Source organism: Typha angustifolia, chromosome 15 (genome assembly GCF_048772165.1).
Source record: "Typha angustifolia cultivar Huaian chromosome 15, ASM4877216v1, whole genome shotgun sequence".
In the NCBI taxonomy this organism is placed as follows: domain Eukaryota; kingdom Viridiplantae; phylum Streptophyta; class Magnoliopsida; order Poales; family Typhaceae; genus Typha; species Typha angustifolia.
Genome location: NC_133253.1, coordinates 4,331,597 through 4,353,058, shown reverse-complemented (window position 1 = coordinate 4,353,058; position 21,462 = coordinate 4,331,597). Strand labels below are relative to the sequence as shown.

The 21,462-nt window shown below is 35.8% G+C and overlaps 1 protein-coding gene and 1 long non-coding RNA gene across 3 annotated transcripts; one reads left to right on the top strand and one right to left on the bottom strand.

Annotated features, from left to right (window-relative positions):
* The first annotated feature begins 1,102 nt into the window (after nt 1-1,102).
* Nucleotides 1,103-9,988, top strand: LOC140777839 (uncharacterized). Its single transcript, XM_073122220.1, has 10 exons — nt 1,103-2,045; nt 2,734-2,861; nt 4,114-4,254; nt 4,695-4,781; nt 5,066-5,219; nt 6,067-6,126; nt 6,549-6,977; nt 7,063-7,358; nt 7,859-7,988; nt 8,967-9,988. The coding sequence occupies exons 1-10, from the start codon at nt 1,215-1,217 to the stop codon at nt 9,468-9,470; spliced, it is 2,760 nt and encodes a 919-aa protein (XP_072978321.1). The 5' UTR covers nt 1,103-1,214; the 3' UTR covers nt 9,471-9,988.
* Nucleotides 9,989-13,236: 3,248 nt separating this feature from the next.
* On the bottom strand, nt 13,237-21,414 carry LOC140778059 (uncharacterized). 2 transcript variants are annotated; one of them, XR_012107145.1, is made up of 3 exons: nt 21,288-21,414; nt 13,573-13,775; nt 13,237-13,473 (listed from the first exon to the last, which is right to left on the bottom strand). It is a non-coding gene; the product is annotated as an uncharacterized lncRNA (long non-coding RNA). The 2 variants fall into 2 exon arrangements; XR_012107146.1 differs by lacking the exon at nt 21,288-21,414 and adding an exon at nt 21,222-21,264.
* Nucleotides 21,415-21,462: the final 48 nt, after the last annotated feature.

The window sequence follows — 21,462 nt, the reverse complement described above, 5'->3', positions numbered from 1 at the left end:
TAAATATACTGAGAAAGAGTTGTTTTTATTTTTTATTTTTATCATTCATGAGTCCCGAAAATTATATATGGGTTGGATAAATAATCAATCCGTTCTAGATAAAAAGACACTTAAGTTCTATCGAGTTTTTAGCACTTAGTTTAGGTTTCAAGTTATATGTCTTGTTAAATAATTGCTTCGAATTAAATAACGTTGAGATCTGATCGAAGAAGTCGCGCTGTCGAATTGTTTATCTAAGCTAACCATTAAATCATCAAATAATTTATAACAATGTTATCATGCGCAAGCAAAAAGGTGGCTGTTCTGATAACCACTGCATTGAACCAGTGATACTCGTGTTATATTCAGAGCTATCTATGTTCGCTCAAGAGGGTCTTTTTTTCCTCCTCCTAATTTTCCCTCTCCTTCTCCGCTCATTTTTTGTCTTCTCTTTCTCTCACCATGTCGCCGTCCATCCTTACTCTTTCTTTTTCTCTCTCGGCGTCTCCTCCTCCACCTCCATTCACCCCACCGCTGCTGATCCTCACGGCGACTGAGCTATTGAGAACCTCTTGCAGTGAGGTTATTAGAATGTGTATGTCTTTCGTTACATCTTTCAACTTACTTTAGGCTTGATATACATACTGTGCTATCATCCTATCATGCTATGATGTGATTAGACTAATAGAGATGATGGTATGTTAATGCTATCCAGTAAGTTCTAGTGCTCTATTTAATTTGTAATTCAAGAAACAGCTAAGAAATGATTAGCCATTCCACACACCTCTCTTCAAGGAGATGATTTGCCATATTGGAATAACATTTGATGGCATTCCAAGTTCAAGCCTCAAGTACTATGATTCTGCCATCCCTAATGCTGCATCTTGGTGATATGCTGAACCCTAAACTAACCAATTCCATAGCAATACAAATTTGGTATTCTAATCAAAGCAACAGCAACTTTTTTTTTATTTATTTTTTTAAAGTTGTGCAAATTCTTGTATTAATTTTTCTTCATCATAATGGAGCTTGGATTATGGTGTTTGTTATTCACGAATCACAACACAGGAAATGGACGGATAGGATTATATCTGGATAGATTCCAGAACTTGAACACCCCCCCACCCCCCTACTCGCGTCTTCTTTGTTATCCTGGAGACCAAAGCTCTGTCGCACTCCCTTCTCTTCTCCCATGGAAAATATCACCAATTGAAACAAACACGATAAATTAATCCATGGATTTCCTCTCTCTTCCCGCCTCTTTCTCCTACACAAAACTCCCACTAAAATCCCTCAAGCCTTCCCCTTCACTCATCCTCTCCTCCCGGAAAGGCTCGCCGGAGACCGCCGCCTCTCAGCCTCTCTCCGGCGCAGTCCGACGACCCTTAACCCCTCCCTCTCCTGCCTCTCCTCCGGAACCTTCGGTTTCCTCAAGTCCCCAAAAGAATCCCCCAAAATCCCGAGTCCCCAATCCCCTCTCCTCGAAGCTTTGGCTTTCGAGCAAGCTCTCCCCACCACCACCACCACCTCCTCCTTTTTCGCTAGAAGAAGAATTAGAGGAAGAATCCCCAGGAGTTGATATTGGCGAGGCGAATCCCCTTCCTGATCCCGCATTGCCAAATGCTGATTTCCGGCAAAAAGGCAAGATCTTTGTGGGTAATCTGCCGCTCTGGATCAAGAAGAACGAGATTGCCGAGTTCTTCCGGCAATTCGGGCCTTTGAAGAAGATCGAGCTGATAAGAGGACATGAGGATCCGGAGCGAAATGTCGGGTACTGCTTTGTGATCTATGGCGGCCCCACTGCTGAGGACTCAGCTGCAAGGGCGGTGGAGTTGGACGGCGTGGAATTCCATGGGAGGGTTCTCACTGTTAGGATGGATGATGGGAGGAGGATGAAGGCGAGGTCAGAGGAGAGGGAGAGGTGGGTGGCAGGTTTCGAGCAGAGAGAGTTCCGGTCGGAGTGGCACGAGGAGAGGGATAAAGCTTGTCGGAGATTTCGGAATACTTTGGAGACTCAGCCGGAGAATTGGCAGGCAGTTATATCTGCCTTTGAGAGAATACAGAAGGTATAACTTGTTCAGTGTTTTTCTGAGAGCTTTTTGCCAGTCTTCTTTTAAATTAATTGCTGCATTTGTGATACCTATATCAAATATTTGATTTTTGTTCTGAAATAATTGGCTTAGTCATTAGATGATTGTGCTGAAATTGCCATTATGTTTTATAATTTATTTTCAATTTTGTTGCATTCTGGAACACGTTTGCCATGTTCAGGGGAGAGGAATGAGATGATTTATAATGATGGATGGAGAGGAATTAGCTTCGTAAACAAGATCACTTTGAAGACACTAGAAGTTTCTTCCCCACTTCAGCACTTCTGTAATTCTTAGAAATTATGGATGCTAATTTGAACTTTCAAGTTAGTTATGGGACATAAATATAGAATATTGCAACAGAAGTTACTTCCTACTCTGGGTTTCTTGTGTTGAAAAGAAAAATAAATGAGCTTGGAGATAGTCATGCTATGTTTCTGTTAATGCAAATGTAACATTCACATAAATTCAAGAATCCTCCTCTTCTATCACTTTTTGATTTTATTCAACAAATACTCTACATCATCTCCTTGAAATACATTGTGCAAACCTAGTGTCATACATATCTAGAGACTAGAGACTTATACTGATTTCTATTAGATACAATTTTAAATCATTTATGTAATCCTATTCTATACTGCTGAAATTTTCTTTTTTGATTCAGCCATCTAGGAGGGAATTTGGCTTGATGGTTATGTACTATGCAAAGAGAGGGGATAAGCATCATGCTCGTGCTACCTTTGAGAACATGAGAGCGAGAGGGATAGAGCCGAATTCATATGTATTTACGAGGTTAGGATGTAACTATTTTGCTATTTGGTGTGTCTTACAGTTCTTATCTTGATTTACCTGTGCATTGTTGCTTACAAGTTATCTAAGTTGGAGAACATGCATTGAATACCGTTTGAGTACTGTAACTTTATGCCCAAGGTGGATGATTGGATCTAGTATCTAGCCAGATTAACAAATATTTATTAGAAGTTTGTGAACTAATACATACATACATATATACATATATATATATACATGTATGTATGTATGTATGTATGTATGTATGTATGCGCTGATCAGAGAGCCTCAGGGAAATATTGACCATCACAGGTTTGAAGAAGCCACATCACTTGATGATTTCTTTTTAAAATATGACAATGGTTTCTTTAGATCCATGATTAATCCATGTGATAATTTCTTTTAATCCATGAGAATATTTTCTTGAGCAGTTATAGGACCCTAGGTTTCTTTTAATCCATGACAATGATTTCTTTAGATCCGTGATTAATCCATAAGATTTTTTTTATAGCAGTTATAGGACCCTAGGATTTTATTGTTGGTTTTTAGCTGTTAACATCACAAATGTAAATCAAGGAGAAAATAGATAGAGCATAAAGAAAACAACTGTCAATTTGAGAGGATTTAACCTATTTACTTCCATAGAGTACCATGGCCCATAGTGCTGTACATATAGATAGACTCCAGTGACTTGTTCTACAAGGTTAGGGAACTCAAATTGGAAACGAGGATAATAAAACTAAGCTAATTAGATTTAACTAGCCAAACACGCTATTAGCAACCCTAATTTAGATATTCCTTTGTAGTGCTAAGAAGGAATGCAAGAATACTGAACTAATCTAGTTATCTCTACACCTAATCCACTTAATCCAGTATAAACATTTTCTTTTTGGTGCATCCATTTGATGATTTGAGCTTCTTCAAACCACACAAAGCAGAGATGCTTATTTTGTTCATATTTTTCAAATTTGGTAGCAAATTAGAAAAATTGATATTATTCTAGATTCTTTTGAATCGAAACACTTACTTTTGCCTGTAAAAATCTTCCTCAAATCCTAATATAGAAACTAGAAAGAGAAACTGGGAACCTTTCTACCTTTTATATGAACATTGATCTTCCAAACAGAAATTTCTAATCTATTTCTTTTTATATCCTCATTATTTACTCCTCTTTTGTTTGTCATCTCTTGCTGATATGAACTGATTTGTCAACATCATACATCTGTCATACTGTCTTCATTAACATGTCATGCAGCCTTGTTCACGCTTATGCAGTTGCTAGAGATATGAGAGGGGCATTATCATGCATTGAAGAAATGAAAGCTGAGGGCCTTGAGTTGACTGTAGTGACATACAGCATCCTTATTGCAGGCTTTGCCAAGGTTAATGATGCCAAGTGAGTAGTGTTATACATTGCCTACAATTTCTTTTGTGTGCTCCTCTTGCTTGCTTCTGATGAATTAATATCGCTGCTTCTACATATAGTTTGATGTTTATATTCAGACTGTCACACAAATAATGATAAACGGTTTAGATTACTAAAGTGATCTAAATAAGCACATGTTTTGGATCATGTTTCATGTTGCCTTGACCATGTGTTTATTGGAATTTGAAGAGATAATTACATTGTTAAATGCTCAGACAATGAGTAGCTGCTAGGTTATATTATCTTTTGAGTAACTTTCTGAACGTTATTGGTCCTTTCATTTCACATTCTTGAATTATAAAAGGTAGTCACTATTGTTATGTAGATATTGCTTGATAACTATATTAGAATATATTATTGTCCTAGTGTATCTGCCATACTTTTCTAACAACTTTATGTTGCTTTGGAAGATCTGCAGATAACTGGTTTGAAGAGGCCAAGAGGAAGCTCGAATCACTGAATTCCATCATATTCTGCAACATTATATATGCTCATTGGTCAGTATATTAAGATGACACTCATTTTGTTTTAAGTTGTTTTGTAGGTTGTAAGCATGACTCCTTTCTAATAAAGTCTAGACCAGGAAGGTACAATTTTAGTTCTATCATTTCATATGTTATTCGTTGTACAGAATACAGATAGGCAAACTATGAGAAGATTTCCTCTTATAATTAATATGGAATTTTTAGTTATGACAGCAACGTATGTAGAATGGAATTCTATTCATCAGGTTGAAGCAACATCAGTTAGCAAAATAATTGAAATTTTTAAACCTATGCAGTCAAGCTGGTAATATGACTCGAGCTGAAGATTTGGTCCGGGAAATGGAAGAAGATGGGATAGATGCTCCTATTGATATCTATCATAGTATGATGCACGGTTACACAAATATTCAGAATGAAGAAAAATTTCTAATTGTTTTTGAAAGACTAAAGGTATGTTGAGAAGTAAAAATTATTTCTTCATATTATTTGTAGTTTTAATTACATTACTTCTTCAAGTACTAATAGTCTAATACTGTTTACAAAGAAGAAAATATGATAATTGTGCCTTTCATGACAAGTTTAATATTTGGAATTTAATTGCATGTTATTGTCAACATGTGATCAATTCTTGTTGCCTTATTATTTTCCTCAACTATATGTTAATTGACTTCTAGAATGAGTGAGTGAAATGGCTTCTTTTCCTTGTAGTTACTTCAGTTACCCAGCATATACAGTCAAATGACACTTTTGCTAGTCTTCTGCCATCTTTAATAAGAAAGAACAACAGAACGATAACTAGAAAATCTCTCTTGACTGGTGTGGTCCGTCTGAAGATTTGTGTTAGTGGTTTTCGTACACCCTATATAAACTATCTTGAAACTGAAAATTATGTAAATTGGAGATTTCTTACTATGCATCATCTAAAATTATTTTAATTGGTACCTTTATTTTATTGCTTGATTCACAATTTAGAATTTTCAAGGATTTGGGTTCTATTTCTAAATTATTTGAGAAGTTTAGAATTTAGATTTGAGATCAACTGTTTGGAGTCTTTGGATTTGCTATCAAAATGGTATATAGTAGAATTTGGCTAATTAGTTATATTTAAACCATATTTTCTGCATATGCTGATCTCCGACAGTTACAGCAAAATTTTGAGGAAGATTGGAAGATGATATTTAATTCAACTGCAGTGTTAGATCTTACTTGTTTGCTATGATTTTGTATAGGAATGCGGATTTAAACATTAATTCAATTGCAATGTAGATCTTACTTTGCTTGCTATGAATTTGCACAGGAATGTGGATTTACACCTTCGGTGATCAGTTACGGGTGTCTCATCAATTTCTATGTAAAGGTAGATATTCACTCTGTCCTGTTGCATTATTTGTAGATTGAATACGCTCCTTTGTTATGGTATATTATTAACAGATAAAAAGATTGTTTTTAACCTTCTGTTGATTAATAAGTTCGAGATGCACATGCATATTGGATTGAATTTGACCCCTACCTGACCATCTCACAAATATCTAGACTTGGTGAACCAACCAAATTAAGAAAATTAATGTTCAAAAGGAGATTAGTGAAGGACATATTATATCATTTGAATGCTGGAAACATCATATAATTTTCTTCTGATGCTAGACTCTGTAACTGTGCTCCATATATAACAATCATACATATAAGAATCTTACTCCTAGTGTAGCTTACTTCGGACTTCTATTACATTTTTCTGCCACTGTCACTACAATAATAGTAATGTTTTTCTCATCTTTTCAGATTGGAAAGGTCTCCAAAGCCTTAGAGATTAGCAAAACAATGGAATCATGTGGCATCAAACATAACAGCAAGACTTACTCAATGTTGATTAATGGCTTTATCCAGTTAAATGACTATGCAAATGCTTTCAGCATTTTTGAAGAAATGATAAAATCAGGGTTAAAACCTGATCGTGTCATTTACAATATACTGATAGAGGCATTCTGTAAGATGGGTAACATGGAACGAGCAATTCGTCTTGTTGACAAAATGCAAAGGGAGAGATTACGACCTTCAAGCAGAACATTCAGGCCTATTATAGATGGCTTTGCAGCTGCTGGAGATATGAAAAAAGCTATGGAAACTTTTGATCTTATGCGACAAAGTGGTTGCATTCCAACTGTAGAAACATACAATGCTCTTATTCATGGGCTTGTTAGGAAACGTCAGGTAGTTTCAAAATTTGAGTAATTAATGTTTACTTAAGTAGTCTTCCCTTTTTAACATAAGTGCATATACTCTACCTGTTTTCTAGCTGGAAAGAGCTGTTGATGTTATTGGGAAGATGTCTTTAGCTGGCATAACTCCAAATGAGCATACCTACACAACTATCATGGGAGGTTATGCTGCTGATGGTGATATTGGGAAAGCTTTTGAATATTTTACAAAAGTCAAAGAAAATGGCCTGAAAGTTGATGTTTTCATTTATGAAGCATTACTGAAGGCATGTTGTAAATCAGGGCGAATGCAAAGTGCTTTAGCAGTCACAAGGGAAATGAGTGCACAAAAGATACCGAGGAACACATTTGTGTACAACATCTTAATTGATGGGTAATTGTTGTTTTTAATGATACATCCCAAATAATATGAATTTAGATTCTGTCATGTAAAGATTTCTTAAGTTTATGAAACATGGTTTTCACATGTAGCTCTTAATAATATCAATGGCACAGTGAATTCAGTATTCATTTACACAGAAATAAACGAAAGTTCTTATGGAGGTTTTACATTCAAATCTGAAACCTTGCTCTCATATCCTTACTATAAGGAACATGTAGTTCAGTTGGTGATATCTTTATGTGATTCAAAGCATACCAGATTTGAATATTTTATCTGGCTTTAAATTTAGAAATAGGGAAAGATATTCACATGGCATTGAATTACTGAAGGTGTGTACTGATCGGTGTAGATCTTTCTTCTATTGTATGCATTATGTATCTTTGGACCTTAAGTTATAAATTCTGTCATTTTCTCATAAAAATTGTTTTTATAATGTTATCAACTCCTTCCTAGAGGGAAGTTAAGTCATTATTTCTTGGTTTATCATGCAGATGGGCTCGAAGAGGAGATGTTTGGGAGGCTGCTGACTTAATGCAGCAAATGGAACGAGATGGAGTTTTCCCTGACATCCATACATACACTTCGTTTATAAATGCCTGCTGCAAGGCTGGTGATATGGCGGTACCCATTCTTCTTTAATGTCCTTGATATAGATTTACCATCTAACTTAACAGCATTTTTATACTTTAGGCAGACCATTATATGTGCTTCTTGTAAGTTTGACAAAGATCTGGATGTGACCATTTGTTTTCTAATCATAGAAATTTGAGATCACTTGTGCAAAATCTTTGTTAGCACTCATCAGATTAAACTATCTTTGTAAGGCCTTTTAGCTGTAAATTTTTCATGATGTTGAATGGTGGCTCTCTGCTTTTCCTTCTTCTTGCTTGATGTTACTCTGTTGATGGTGTGTGAGACCTTTAGAGTATTGGTGTCAACCTAGTTCAACAATAATGGTGGCACTCCTAATTAATATTATTCCAACTCTTAGTTTAAAACTATCTTGATTGCTTCTACTTTTTGTATATTTAGGATGCTTATTGATTATGTAGGTTTAGACACTCTAAGGCCTCTCTCTTATTAGTAATCCTTTTCTCCATTTCCTGTTTACCTACTGGTTTTCTTTTATTAATACATATAAATCTAAATACAGTCTCATTTTCATCCTATCATCTTTGCAAATATATATGAACCGATCCACAATGAATCAAAACTTTTAGAAGGGTCCAAAAGAGCGGATAGACTTTCTACCACTGTTTATCAACCTGACATTAACTCCTGTACATAGTTCCTGGTAGAAGTAAAATCAGATGAGAGGGACAGTTGACAGGTAGATTTATCTGCTTTCCTGATTGCAATTTAGGCTCAATGTAAGTCATGAACAACCCTCTGAGAATATCTCACCATTAGGAATGCTCTAGATGAATGAATAAGAAGACAGTCTAGATTTAGGGATCTATTTTCATCTCATAACAAGACAAAGAATTTAAGTTGAATCTCTTGTACCCGAAATACAATCTTCGGAATATAATTTCTAGCAAGCACATGCATGATTTAAATCTCTTTTCTAGCCTTTTATATTGATCTTTCTGTTTGTAGAGAGCAACAAAGATGGTAGAAGAAATGGAGGCTGCTGGAGTGAAGCCTAACGTTAGAACATACACTACCTTAATTAAAGGTTGGGCAAGGGCTTCACTTCCCGGGAAAGCTTTGAGATGCTTCGAAGAGATGAAACTAGCAGGATTGAAGCCTGACAAGGCTGCATACCATTGTCTGATGACCTCTCTTCTCTCAAGGGCTACTATAACTGAGGAATATATCTACTCAGGAATTTTGAATATTTGTAAGGAAATGGTGCAGAATGATTTGACTGTTGATCTCCGTACTGCTGTTCACTGGTCTAAATGCCTGCACAATATTGAACGAACAGGGGGTGAACTCACGGAAGCACTGCAGCGAACATTTCCTCCTGCTTGGAATTCACATGATGCAATTTCTGATTCTATGAGCAGTAGTCATGATAGTGACAGGAGTGATTCTGATGTTACTGATAATGACGAGGATGATGATGTAGACACTGAAGCTACTATCCAAGCATTTTGAATTTTGTCTGGGAAAAGAGAACAAAGATCGTGATTCATATATATATATGAATATTGATCTGTGTACTTCTGTTCACTGGTCTTAAATGTTGAGACAAGAGGTGATGAATTCACAGAAGCAGCGCATTGCTCATTTAATCTTGCATGGAATTGACACGAAGTGCATGATGCAAATTTTGATAGTGTGAGCAGTAATTGTGATAGTACCAGGATTGTTTCTGATGAGGGTGATGTTAAAGCAATGGAAGTTGCTATCTGAATGGATCGACTTTAATTTATAGAATGAGCAAAAGGATCATGACTCCATGTTGATTGATTGGTTTTGCTGCACCGCATCGTTGTGAAAGCTAATTCAATTGAGGTCTGAAGGTAAATTTGAGCTATAGGTGTTCTGCGAAAGTCTTATAATTGACCATTCCTTTAGATAACAAAATTATGGTGCAACGATATCCATTTTGTTCCATTGTAAATTTCATGGGATTCACTTTCCAATAGAGGTTGCTGTCTTTTTTTTTCCCACTTCATCTGTGAATGCCAGTGTCCTTGTAATTTTAGAAGCGCATCGTCAACTGGACAATGCCTCCTTTTTTTTTGAATGTTATGAATGACAGAAAGCGAATGTAGATCTATGAAATGGTGGGTCTTGGATGGTTTACACTTTAACACTTCTATATAGTTGACCCTGAGGTCAGTTGAGTAGACATAAGACAGGTAAAAGAATTGAAGTCTGTTCTTCCATTATTTCCCCAGTAATAGGTTGCCAAAAGGATTGAAGTCTGTTCTTTCATTAGTTCTGCAAACTGATCTCCTAGATATACCAAGGTTGGTCCATGCCAAATGGCAATACCACCGAGAATTGAAATTTGTAACTCAAAATTTGCTTGGCCATGCATCATGAGGACACTATATTAGGACATTAAAGGAGGAAAGAGATCTGGAAATCTTTAGTAGGTTGACAGGAGATCTCCTGGACCTGGGTACTGGGAGGATAGTGAGGCAAAACAAGTTATTGGAAAAAGCAAATTGATTGTTGTACTTAAAGTAGTAATGGGCATTGAAATGAGCTCAGATGACCTGGGTCCAGATTTACAGGGAAGAGTAAAACTAGTAACAGTAATTGCACAGATCTGATCAAACATCTCAAATAAAGGAGCCTTTCAATGCTCATAAATAGATATGTTTAATTCTTATAATGTATGACAAACAAGTTGGGTTGGCATCAACACATCACCCTACATCATTGCCTTGTATCAAACATATGTTTTATCTGTGTACTGCAGCTGTGTGTATTTATCTCTGTCACTGATTTAAGTTTGTAACATGCGTGTGAATTATCCTTCTTGAGTATTACTGGACAAAGAAAAAGAGAAAACCTTTGGAAGTTATTATCCTTGATTTTAGAATCACGCATTTCAAAAATCTTACTATCAGCTCAGAAGTATCCTACTCCCCTGATGATTTCTGAAAATTTTCTGGGCATATTTTATTTTGAGCATGTGAACTTGTCTCCTGATGGTGGTAGTAAGTGTGATGATAAGATTTGCCATTGCCATGTTATCTGATATCCATTAGAGTCATGGAAACAATCTCATCAGGTTCTTTGCTTTTCTTTCTTTCTTTCTTTCATCTCCTTCTTTCCTTCTTTCCTTTTTTTGTTTTTTTTGTTTTTGTTTTGGAGAATGTATTTTTCTATGCTGTTCACCTCAAAAATTTCATAGCTTCATTCAATTTTTTTTTTTCTTTCAAATTTGAGGTGTAGTTAGTTTTCCATTTCTTTAGCCCTATGCAGTATTTACTAGTAGCATTTATACTTCTCAGAACAGTATACCAAGGACTTCTACTATTGGATTGTATGATTTAGTAGTATCTATCCTGTTACTATGTGTACAACATTATTGAAGGATTGCTTTGCTTCATTGACCATATTCTACTCTTGCTAGTATCCCCTACAACACTCTTCCTCTCAAGCACTGTGGAGCTCCCTATAATTGATATCATCAATCCTGCAATTAAATGGAAACAGACATCTCCAATGAACTGGTGAGGATATCAAAATATATCTTTTTAACTTTACCTTTCATTTCATTAATCTAATTACAATAATCGCAATCTAAACCTTGACGTAAAAGTAAGGCTTCATTTTCTTAATCTTATCTGATAAGGCACTGCTGTCTTTGACGTATTTTTTGTCGATTAATTCCTCTTTTCACGTATATTTGTAAAAGAAAACCATCACTTTTTCACTCATTAATACAATATAATTTATGAAAATATTATATATTTTAAGTACATGTACATCGTCTGGTTCTTTTGCCAGAAAAAGAAAAAAAAAGAAACAATATAATTTGAACATTCCCTCTTTTGCAAGGCTTTTGCTATTTAACATTTAACCTTTTTGATTCAACGTATATATATATTATAGTTGATGTATATTATATTATATTGGAATGCACATATTTGACAAGTATACAATGCATACAACTGAAATTTTTTTGATAGCACCGGCACTAGCAGTTCTCTACTAGGGTTTGGCGATCTCCTCCCTTTATTTTTCTTTGCCAAAATTTTTCCTCATCAACCTTCACTGATGTTTTCTCCCTTCTCTCTCCCCTAGTCTTAGGGCTAGGCAGAGGGGAGGAGTTTTTCCTCCACTAGCTGTGATTGGTGTTTTCCTCCTTGAGCTTTTCTCCGCTGGTCGTTACTAGCATTTTCTTCTTCCCTCCTCTACCATTTTAGCTAGGCAGAGAGGAGTTTTTTTTTCCTCCATTGGCACTTGAAGAGTTATGCGTTCTTCATCCTCCTTTTCATGTGAGTTTCCTCCGTTGACCTTCACTAGGTCTCCCCTCCCATCCTTGCTCTCCTTTTTCCCTTCCTCTTTTGCTCTTGGTTTGCCTTCGTCACTAGCATCGTCAGTACTACGCTCTTCCTAGTGCTAAAGCCTGTTCATGAGATCGCCTCCCTCCTTCAGCCGTCGGAGCCCGCGGTGGCCAACCCCTTCTTGCCTCACTAGCCTCGGCCTTCATTGTAGTCATCACCAACACTGCCGTTGCTCTCCTCTCTCCACTAATAGACACCACAACCTTTGTCACTGCCACCGCCTTCCTTCTTCCCTCCCTTAGCTTATTGAAGCCACTACCTCTATTGTGGTTTTCTTGTTGCTCGGTGGTCGGGGTGGTCTCCCTTTTGTTGAGCAATGCTTTGTTTATTAGGGTTTGTTGTTCTTTGTTCTTTGTTTTTGTAAAGCATTACTTATTGTGGGTTCTCTTAGTGGGAGGTTGTTCTTACACTGTTTGATATTTTGGCTTAGCCAGCATTATCTCTTTATTGTTTTTTGTTGTAATTTTTGTTGCTAGTTTGTAAGTTCGTATTTCAAGTCTACTATGGTGTTGATTATATTATAGGACATTGAATCACCTCTGCATGTGGTACCCTTTTAAACCTATTGATGCTTCTCTTTGCGATGCTGCTGATCAAGTGGGAGACTTATTTTTAGGACTATTATTCTATCCTCTCCATTTCTTTGCAAGATAGCTTGTATTATATGCTTAACTTGATACCATATTTTTTTATAGTTTAGTCTATTTGTCAGCCAAGCAAAGGACTTGTAAAAGGGTTGTCACTCTATATTCTTTTACTTTCATTGTATCAAATTGTACTTGCTAAAGGGAATGAATCATTAGTATACGGACTTTCTTTCAAAACTAAAAAAGTATACAACACATACTAAAACCCATTATTACAAATTAAAAAATTAAATGTAATTAAATTGTAAAGGTCGCGGCCTTTTCCAAAAATATCTTAAAAGGAGTACATATGCAAATACATTAAAAAAAAGTTTTTTTTTTCACAATAAGATTAAAACCCTAGAAAAACAAAGTATCACCACTAAACTTATCATACACATACACATACACATACACACATAGAAACTCTCTTTGTATTCTCACCTAATGAACCAGTTAGATTTTTCCCCAGTTGTCAGAGCACAAGTCTCCTTCAAGCACCTGAGCAGAAATAAAGATATGCACATGGGCTTGAGCACAAATACCAACTAATTGCAACTTATTTATGTAGCTCAATAACTAGCTACATCCAATATTTACCTGCCTTGGTGCTTGAGTTGTGACAACACCAATTGAATACCATTTATGTTGGTAGTTCTAATCAAACTTTAATACTTGGTATTAAATTGTTCCGCTACGGAATCAAGACTGGGAGGTGGGGATTTTAAAACTTGTATCCAATTCTGCAGCTCAATACATTGACTCCAATTGGGCTGCTGTCATTTGGTTATGCAATAAGCTTCCTGCAATATAGAAAAGATGATAAAAGAGCTGCCAAATGGATAAGATCCTGAAACAAGTGCATCTTGTAGTCCTGGTGTTTGAGTCATTGAAACATCCTCTTCAATTGTGGAGATAAATCATTGTACACTTTGCGCTGAGGAATTCTTCATCCCCCTTGCTCAAAAAGAAAAAAAAATGAAAAGCTAAATTACATTTTACTCTCCTGTACTTTTACTTTATATCTCGGTTTGCTCCCTTTAAAACATAAAAGTGTATATATAGCCTCCTACAATCCTTCAAACACTGTTAATAAATACTGTGAAATGAACTTTCCATTTCTCTATAGCTTGAGAGAAAATTTTAGATTTTTAGGCTGAGTAGTTGAGAAGTTAAATTTCCAAACTACCGTTACATAATTTTGATCGATCATGTAGTAGCCCCTCTCATCTCTCATCCCTAGATCATTGCACAATCATCTCCCCTTTTCTCTCCTCTCTTTTCTTATTTCTTCTCCTCTCATCCTAAAACACTACACAATCTTCTCATCTTCTGAACCCTCTCAGCTTGAAGAATGCCAATGTTGAAATCACATAAGAGAAAAAAAAAGTAGTTTAGAAAAATCTGCTGTAGAAATCTGAGATGGAGTTGAAAAGTAGGATGGAGAAGTAGGGGATAGTAGACTATTTTTTAAGTGGGAGAAAGGAGAAGGCAAAATCGTCCAAAAAGTGTTTTTCCACTTTCATGAAGATAATTTAGTCTATCTACACAAAACTAAATATGCACATGCCATTACCAAACATCTGACTTTTTAAGTTAATTTAACTGACAATAGACTAATAGATAGATTTAGTTGTAGATTTTCAAAAGTGTAGAGAGTGATTTGTACACTTTTATCTTTTAAGGGAGCAAACTAATACTGAGTCAAAAAGTGAATTATACTAAAAAAAAAAAAAAAAAAGATAAAGAAAAAAAAGGAAGAAATATGCTTTGCTCTCCCTGGAGCCTCATGCATAACACCCTTTTTTTTTCTAACACAAAGTAAAATATATAAGAGATTGGGTAATAAGAAATTGAAACAATAACTTCTTGTAGCTTAATGTAAACCAATTGCAAAGACATCTTTGGCAGTAATTATAAATTAAATAAAGTGCACACATAATGATCTGGACAAAGATTGGGAATTTATATATTAGCAATTGATGCACCATCATAAACTCACTCAAATTTCAAACCAAAAAAGCATGCTCAGCTTTAACTGGCTTACACATATACAGTGTTGCAGATGCCATGAAAAAGCTAAGAGTTGAATTGCAGATGTGCACACATCTCTGAATCTTACTATTAGCAGAGACATCATTCAATGTGTGAAAGAATCTGACATTAATATGTGCTTATTAGTAATAATTTTAAAACAAAGGGATATGAGCTGCAAATCTAGCTGGCCTGTATCATTCATTGAATCAAAAGTAAAGTCCATTTACTATAAAGTAGCTCCATTGAAGTCCCAACTACTAGACAACAATTGCTTCATTTACTACCCAAAATCAAGTCATTGAGAAGACAAATACCTAGGAAATTGAGATGATAAATTCTCATATTTACTAATGAAGAAACATAACCATTTTTGTAAGAGTGATTAGGATATTAGAGGTGAAGATATGGAGAAGGAGGGGGTTGGGGTATTTATGTCCCCTTCATTTAACTCACGAAGTCTTGCATCCAAGCCAATACGCACAAGGTAGAGGAAGAAGAAAGCTGGATTGAGAAAAGGTTTATTTTCTAACAGAAACAGAAAATGACTAATAGAAAGACAGCATCCACACCTTGAGTCTATTTTTCTACAGTCCATACATTTTCCTAGTCTCAGTTTTCACTACTAATCCATTAAATCCTTCAATTCTATCTAGCAAACACCTCTCAACTTATTGCCAGCATCATAAAGAAAATGGAAATGAGAGAAAAAGTAAAAACAAAATAACAGAAAAAATAATGAGACCCTACTAAGACTCTTGAACTATTGCTTATTTCCATATGGACAGCCTAATTTATTTTTCATGACATATTGATTCCCTTAATTATAAAAAATCTCTTAAGTATTAATTTTGTTAGGTATCTATTAATTTTTTTTTATTATATGCAGTCTTGCTCCTAATGCTTGGGTAGTCTTCTCGGATCTCTGCTTTTTGTTCTGAAATAGCATATAAGTGTCACATGATCAATGTTAAGCCTCGTAGAGATCATTTTATTCTTACTTTAGAGAAAAGAAAGAGATTAAAATTGAGGATAAAAAAAATTATTTGATGTTTTTTGTTAATATCATCAGGATGAGAAATTTTTTATAGTTTAGGTCTTTAGGAGATTAACATGTACGAAAAAAAAAGAGAGGGTACATATAGAAACAGATAACAGTTTAAGGGTCTTAATGTAATTATTTCTAAAGAAAAGCTTCTCTTACCCCACCTCAATCCGCTCACTATATAACAATATGGAAGGTGACACACCATCACCCTAACAAACCAACCTACATGCTTGTAATGGTGAAGCTTCAGCAACTCACATCCAACCCATAGAATTAGCCTTCTCAGTTGTTATGCCACCATATTCAACCTGAAAACACTGCTCCCTCCATTTCGTTGCCTTAACAACGCAGTATTGTGTTCTTCCTTTTCATGCAGTTCCAACATTAGTCTCTACTTCATATCAGATGAACATTATGCTAAAGGTCTTATTATAGCAGGGAGGAGATGAGCCGAAGCAATGGAAAAAGTTCAAGGCTGGAGCTGCAGTTAAACCTATCACGGGTAAGAGGGGGGCCTTCAACAAGAGCTGCAGCTGACGGCGAGTCATCGTCACCATCATCAACCTCACCATCACCACCGAGCTCCTGCGTGTCGTCAGATGGCGAACAGAAGCAGTCAAGCAGCCCAGAGGCAACGTCGATGGTGTTGGTTGGATGCCCTCGGTGCCTTATGTATGTAATGCTCTCTCAGGAGGACCCCAAGTGCCCCAAGTGCAAGAGCACTGTGCTCCTGGACCTTCATAGGGATAGCAGTACTAACAAGACCAGAAGAAGCTAAAGATGGTCTTTCTCATTCCTGATTCTTAGCTACAAGTTCTACTTTCTAGATCATTTCTAATAGATCTTGTTGTTTGTGTGCATGTGTCTTTGTGACTAACCAACTCAAATTTTCTCAACAAGGTCATATAGAAATAAATCACCTTCTCTACTTTCCTCTAATCGCCTGACAAATAGGGGGAAGCTTATCAGAGATGTACTTTATATATTACTCAAAGTACATCAGATTACAGAAAAAAAAAGGAAGTCACTAGGAAAATGAGAAACAAAAGCTTGATGTAATTGTGATTGCCTTACGTCTAAGATGAAATTGAGGTGAAGTGTACAGTTACCAGTTTAAAAAAGAAAAGTAAAATCCAAAAGATACAAATTATGCTTCTAAATACCCCACATGCACCTGCAAGCTATAAGAACATATACGCACTGTCCTGTATTATAAGAAACTACACTTCACAAGTCAACAGCGATCAGGATATAAGGTCGCCATGCACATTTTTCCAATGACAGGCATTATGTTCAATTAAGAAGCCGTCGAGAATCTTTCCTCAAGAAAAGGAGGGAAAAAAAATGTGTTGAGACATGTTGATGTGTTTAAAATTAATTGGTTAGACAAGCGAGTAGGGGTGTAATCGAGATGAGCTTGATCGAGCCGAGATATGATCAAGCTTGATTTGAAATTAATTTTGAGCCTGAATTCATAATCAAGCTTGAACTGATCCAATTTTGAGCTCGAGTTAATTCAAGCCTAAATCAAGTTTGGATCAAGCTTGAATTAGGCTTGATTCAGCAGTTTGTATGCAAATAATTTAGCCACAAAAATGTAGAGATTACAAAAACCTAAACTAATAAGCAATAAAAAAATGATTAAATGCACACAGGGATCAATATTGCCTCCTATTGTAGTCATAACATCACTAAAAGATATATCCTTTCTAGAAAAACATTGCTAAAAAATATAGCCCTAGACTAACTAATATTACAAGCCTTTAGATCTTGATCTAAAAGTTCATATTAATCATATTATTATATATTATATATTATATAATTTTAAAATATTATATTATTATTCTAGAGTCCTATCAAACCAAGCTTGATCGACCTAGCTCATGATCAAGCTCAGCAATTAATTTCAAGCCTGGCTTAGCTAATCAACCTAGAATCGAGTCAATTTCGAGCCGAGCTGGATCACGCCATAAAAAGTTAAACTTGAGCCGGCTTGACTGTTCTGATGTGTGTGTGTGTGTGTGTGTGTGTGTGAGAGAGAGAGAGAGAGGTGGTTAGAGGCATTAAAAGGACAGGTCTATTTTGGATTAGATATAATAAAATCAAATAAATGCATGAGTAATTGAGATGGTTGAGAAAAGAGGAATAGAGATGGTGAAGAACAATTTATGAGCATCGTCCTCTCTCTCTCTCTCTCTATTTGTGTGTGTGTGACCTTTCTCCTGATTTTATACAAACATCAAATTACTATTGTATTGCTTCATCTGGGCAGAAGCCAAAAAAGGAGGCCCTCACAGGGTCCTCTTCTCAAACAGTGCCAGCCCTTCCTATTGATAGAAACTGATCATATTGGACGAAAATGAGTAGAAGAAAATGGGTAAAGGAAACAAGAAGAGAATTAACACAGAAAGCTGCAGGACATGATCAGATTGGGAAAATAAATAAATATTAACCCATAAAGAAAGGAGAACTGTGAGATAGGATCAGATTCTAGAAAACAATATAGCTTGTAATGCTTTTCAAGGTTCATTCTAGCCCTACCATGTAGATGAATATGAACATTTCACAACTACAAATCAACTAGTTTCTGATGTCAAAACGTATAGAACACTAATGGTTGTCATTCCTCCTCAGTATTTATCCTTGTATGCTTTGCAATAAATATCCTTGAGGCACATCCTACAAGCAAGCCACTCAAGCAAAATGCTTGGCTCGATTATGACTCACCCAATTATCTCAAATAGCATTGATTTACAGCTCGGTTGACATCTTTGATTGATAAATTACTTGAGCTTGAGCCTTGAGCTTGGCCTTCACCAAGCTAGCTAGAATATGGTCTCAGTAAGCTTAAATACAGAAATGAACAGAGATAATACTTAGAATGAAGTATCTTTTCATACTTAGCTTATAGCATTACATCCTTAACAGTGGGGACTTTCTAAGTTAGGTTCGACTTGTGAGTATTATGGAGATAAATGGACTACCAACCACTAACCTTAAATTTTTGTCTAGAAATCAACTTGGAACATTCGCAGCATTCAAATATTATGTTCTAGACAGAGAAAGGACAGAAACTGCTCACGAGTTCAAAGTTGGTAACAAGGATCATTGGTTTTGGTTGGGCAACAAACAGGCTGGAAGATGAAAGAGACTAGAGAAGATGAAAAGTGAAAACATTCATTGCGGGTGGTGGATGTGTATGTTTAGCTAACAACTGTATGTGATATGGAAAAGAATTAATAATGTTACTTGGAAAGGTTTAGATATTAAACAACAAAGCAGTCAGAAAGCTCATTAATACGATCAAATATGAAATTAAGATGGTGGCTGCAACAACCAAATAAAAGCTTGTGATTCAGTTGGCACTTACACATCCATACTAGGTTAGCTAGTATTCATTGATTTGTAGATTTTTAGCACACTCAGGTACAAACCAGAGCATCATTCTTCTAACTTTATATTTTATAATATGCAAGGGCTGTAAGCTGTAAGAACTTCAGAGATCATTATATGTGAGATCAAGTTTGTTTAGCATCTGTAGTGCCAAGAAAGATAAACTTGTGAAAGAACAACACTTTATGCAGCATAACTACAATACTTGGATTTAGAAAAAGATTGATCATAAGAAATTCTGCATTGCACAGAAGCAGCAGAAAACAAGTAGATGGCACGACAATGGCATTGTACTTAAATCATGTTTGAATCCAAATTGTTACTTTCAGAAAACATGACCGTGCATGCACATTCCACATGTGGAGATGTGGTGCAAGATCAAAAGACATCATCATTGAAGAATTGCACCCCCACAGTTTATGAAATTGGATTTTGAGCACAACGGAAAGTTCAGGATGCCGCATAAGATGACTGCAAATCTTTGACTAGATATCAACCTATACCCGAGCATCTAGAATTTGATCCTATTGGCCTTGCACACAGCTGATAAAGCTCAAAGGATTCTAATAAGAATATTATTTCTTTCTTTATTGCATAAAATCTAGCTATCATTATCCTACTATAGTTTTGGAGCCAAGTTCTAAGGCATTGACTGATGAGTCCTGAAGATCTGAAATGGTAAAAACGATTGCAAATAGGTTTCTTTAGGTAATAAAAATCACACCTACTCTGTGCTGAATTAAATCTCTGTAAAAGTGCCATCAAGATATACTGAGTCCTTGCACAATTTTATATAAATGCCCTATGTATTGCTGACTGCTGACATAATTTCCACGATATATCCTCAAACAACAAAATAATCATTTCATTTTTCCTATTAAGTACGAGAAATTAATCGATGTAATAAAATAGCAGCAGGTATGTACCTTGCCAGTGAAGCAATGGACAAAAGAATGTGGTAAAATATAAGAATTGAGATACTTGATGATCTAATAAAAGATGTGCATATCTGCACATTGAAAGAAGATCAGCAATCTCAATCTAGTAAGGATAATAAAGAAAAGAACAGAGTGACTTTTCATCTAATAAAAGATGTGCATATCTGCACATTATCCGCCGTAAATTCCCTATAAATGTTTTATCAAATAGCCATACCAAGAGGACATCCAATCTCTAGGGTCTGGAGCCAAGTAACTTTGTTGAGTTAGTCCACTGCCAAAACAAATAAAAGGACAGCGACAAAGAGGGGTAGAGTTCACAAAGCTCAGGGCAGTGGAAAAGGGAAGGAGCAAAATTTCAGAGTGGCTCCTAAACTTTACTTTGATTATATTATTGGAAATAGTTCAAACAGCAAAGAGAACATAGTAATAGGCAGATTAGGCAATCCCACGCGATACCGGAGATCGGAATTTTCTTGTAGTTAACAAGAAGATATGGCTGAAGCCTGAAGGTATCACCAAAGCTACAGTCAATTCAACTGTAAGCTAACAAATAACCTTCTAATTTGTGCAAACTTCACCGAATCGTACCAAAACCTAATATCTAAAGCATTGTACACTAAATCAATAAATCAATAAATCATAAAACAACTCCCCAATAAGCTCAAATCTAACATGGATTCCTCATTATTCTGAATAAAAATAAATTGCTCACAAATAAAGGGGGGAAAAAAGATCAACTTGAAAGATTTAGCATCATGGACTCCCATGCAATACCACTAAACGAATTCATTGTGCAATAGCTAACAAAAGTAAATAGTTCATTGGAACCCTACCATAAAAGCAATAAATTTGTTAACTACTCAACAAAGATTGGACTACAGAGGAAACGAGGGGACTACCTGGAAGAAGAGTGTAATTAGAACAGAAACCCCATTGACTTTTCTCTTCTTTTTTTCCGCCCTTTTTTTTACTTCCTCCGTAACCTTTTTTTTTTTTTTTTGCCTTTTTTCTACAATGGACGAAAACCAGCCGTTATGATTGAAATCAATGGGTTCTAGATGGATCTCTGTAACA

Bases quoted from the DNA above. Each gene is read 5' to 3' on its own strand.
- LOC140777839 (XM_073122220.1), top strand. From the start codon at position 1,215: ATGGATTTCCTCTCTCTTCCCGCCTCTTTCTCCTACACAAAACTCCCA. The intron at 2,046-2,733 runs GTATAACTTGTT...TTTTTGATTCAG, and splicing joins CCTTTGAGAGAATACAGAAG to CCATCTAGGAGGGAATTTGG. The intron at 7,359-7,858 runs GTAATTGTTGTT...TTTATCATGCAG, and splicing joins TACAACATCTTAATTGATGG to ATGGGCTCGAAGAGGAGATG.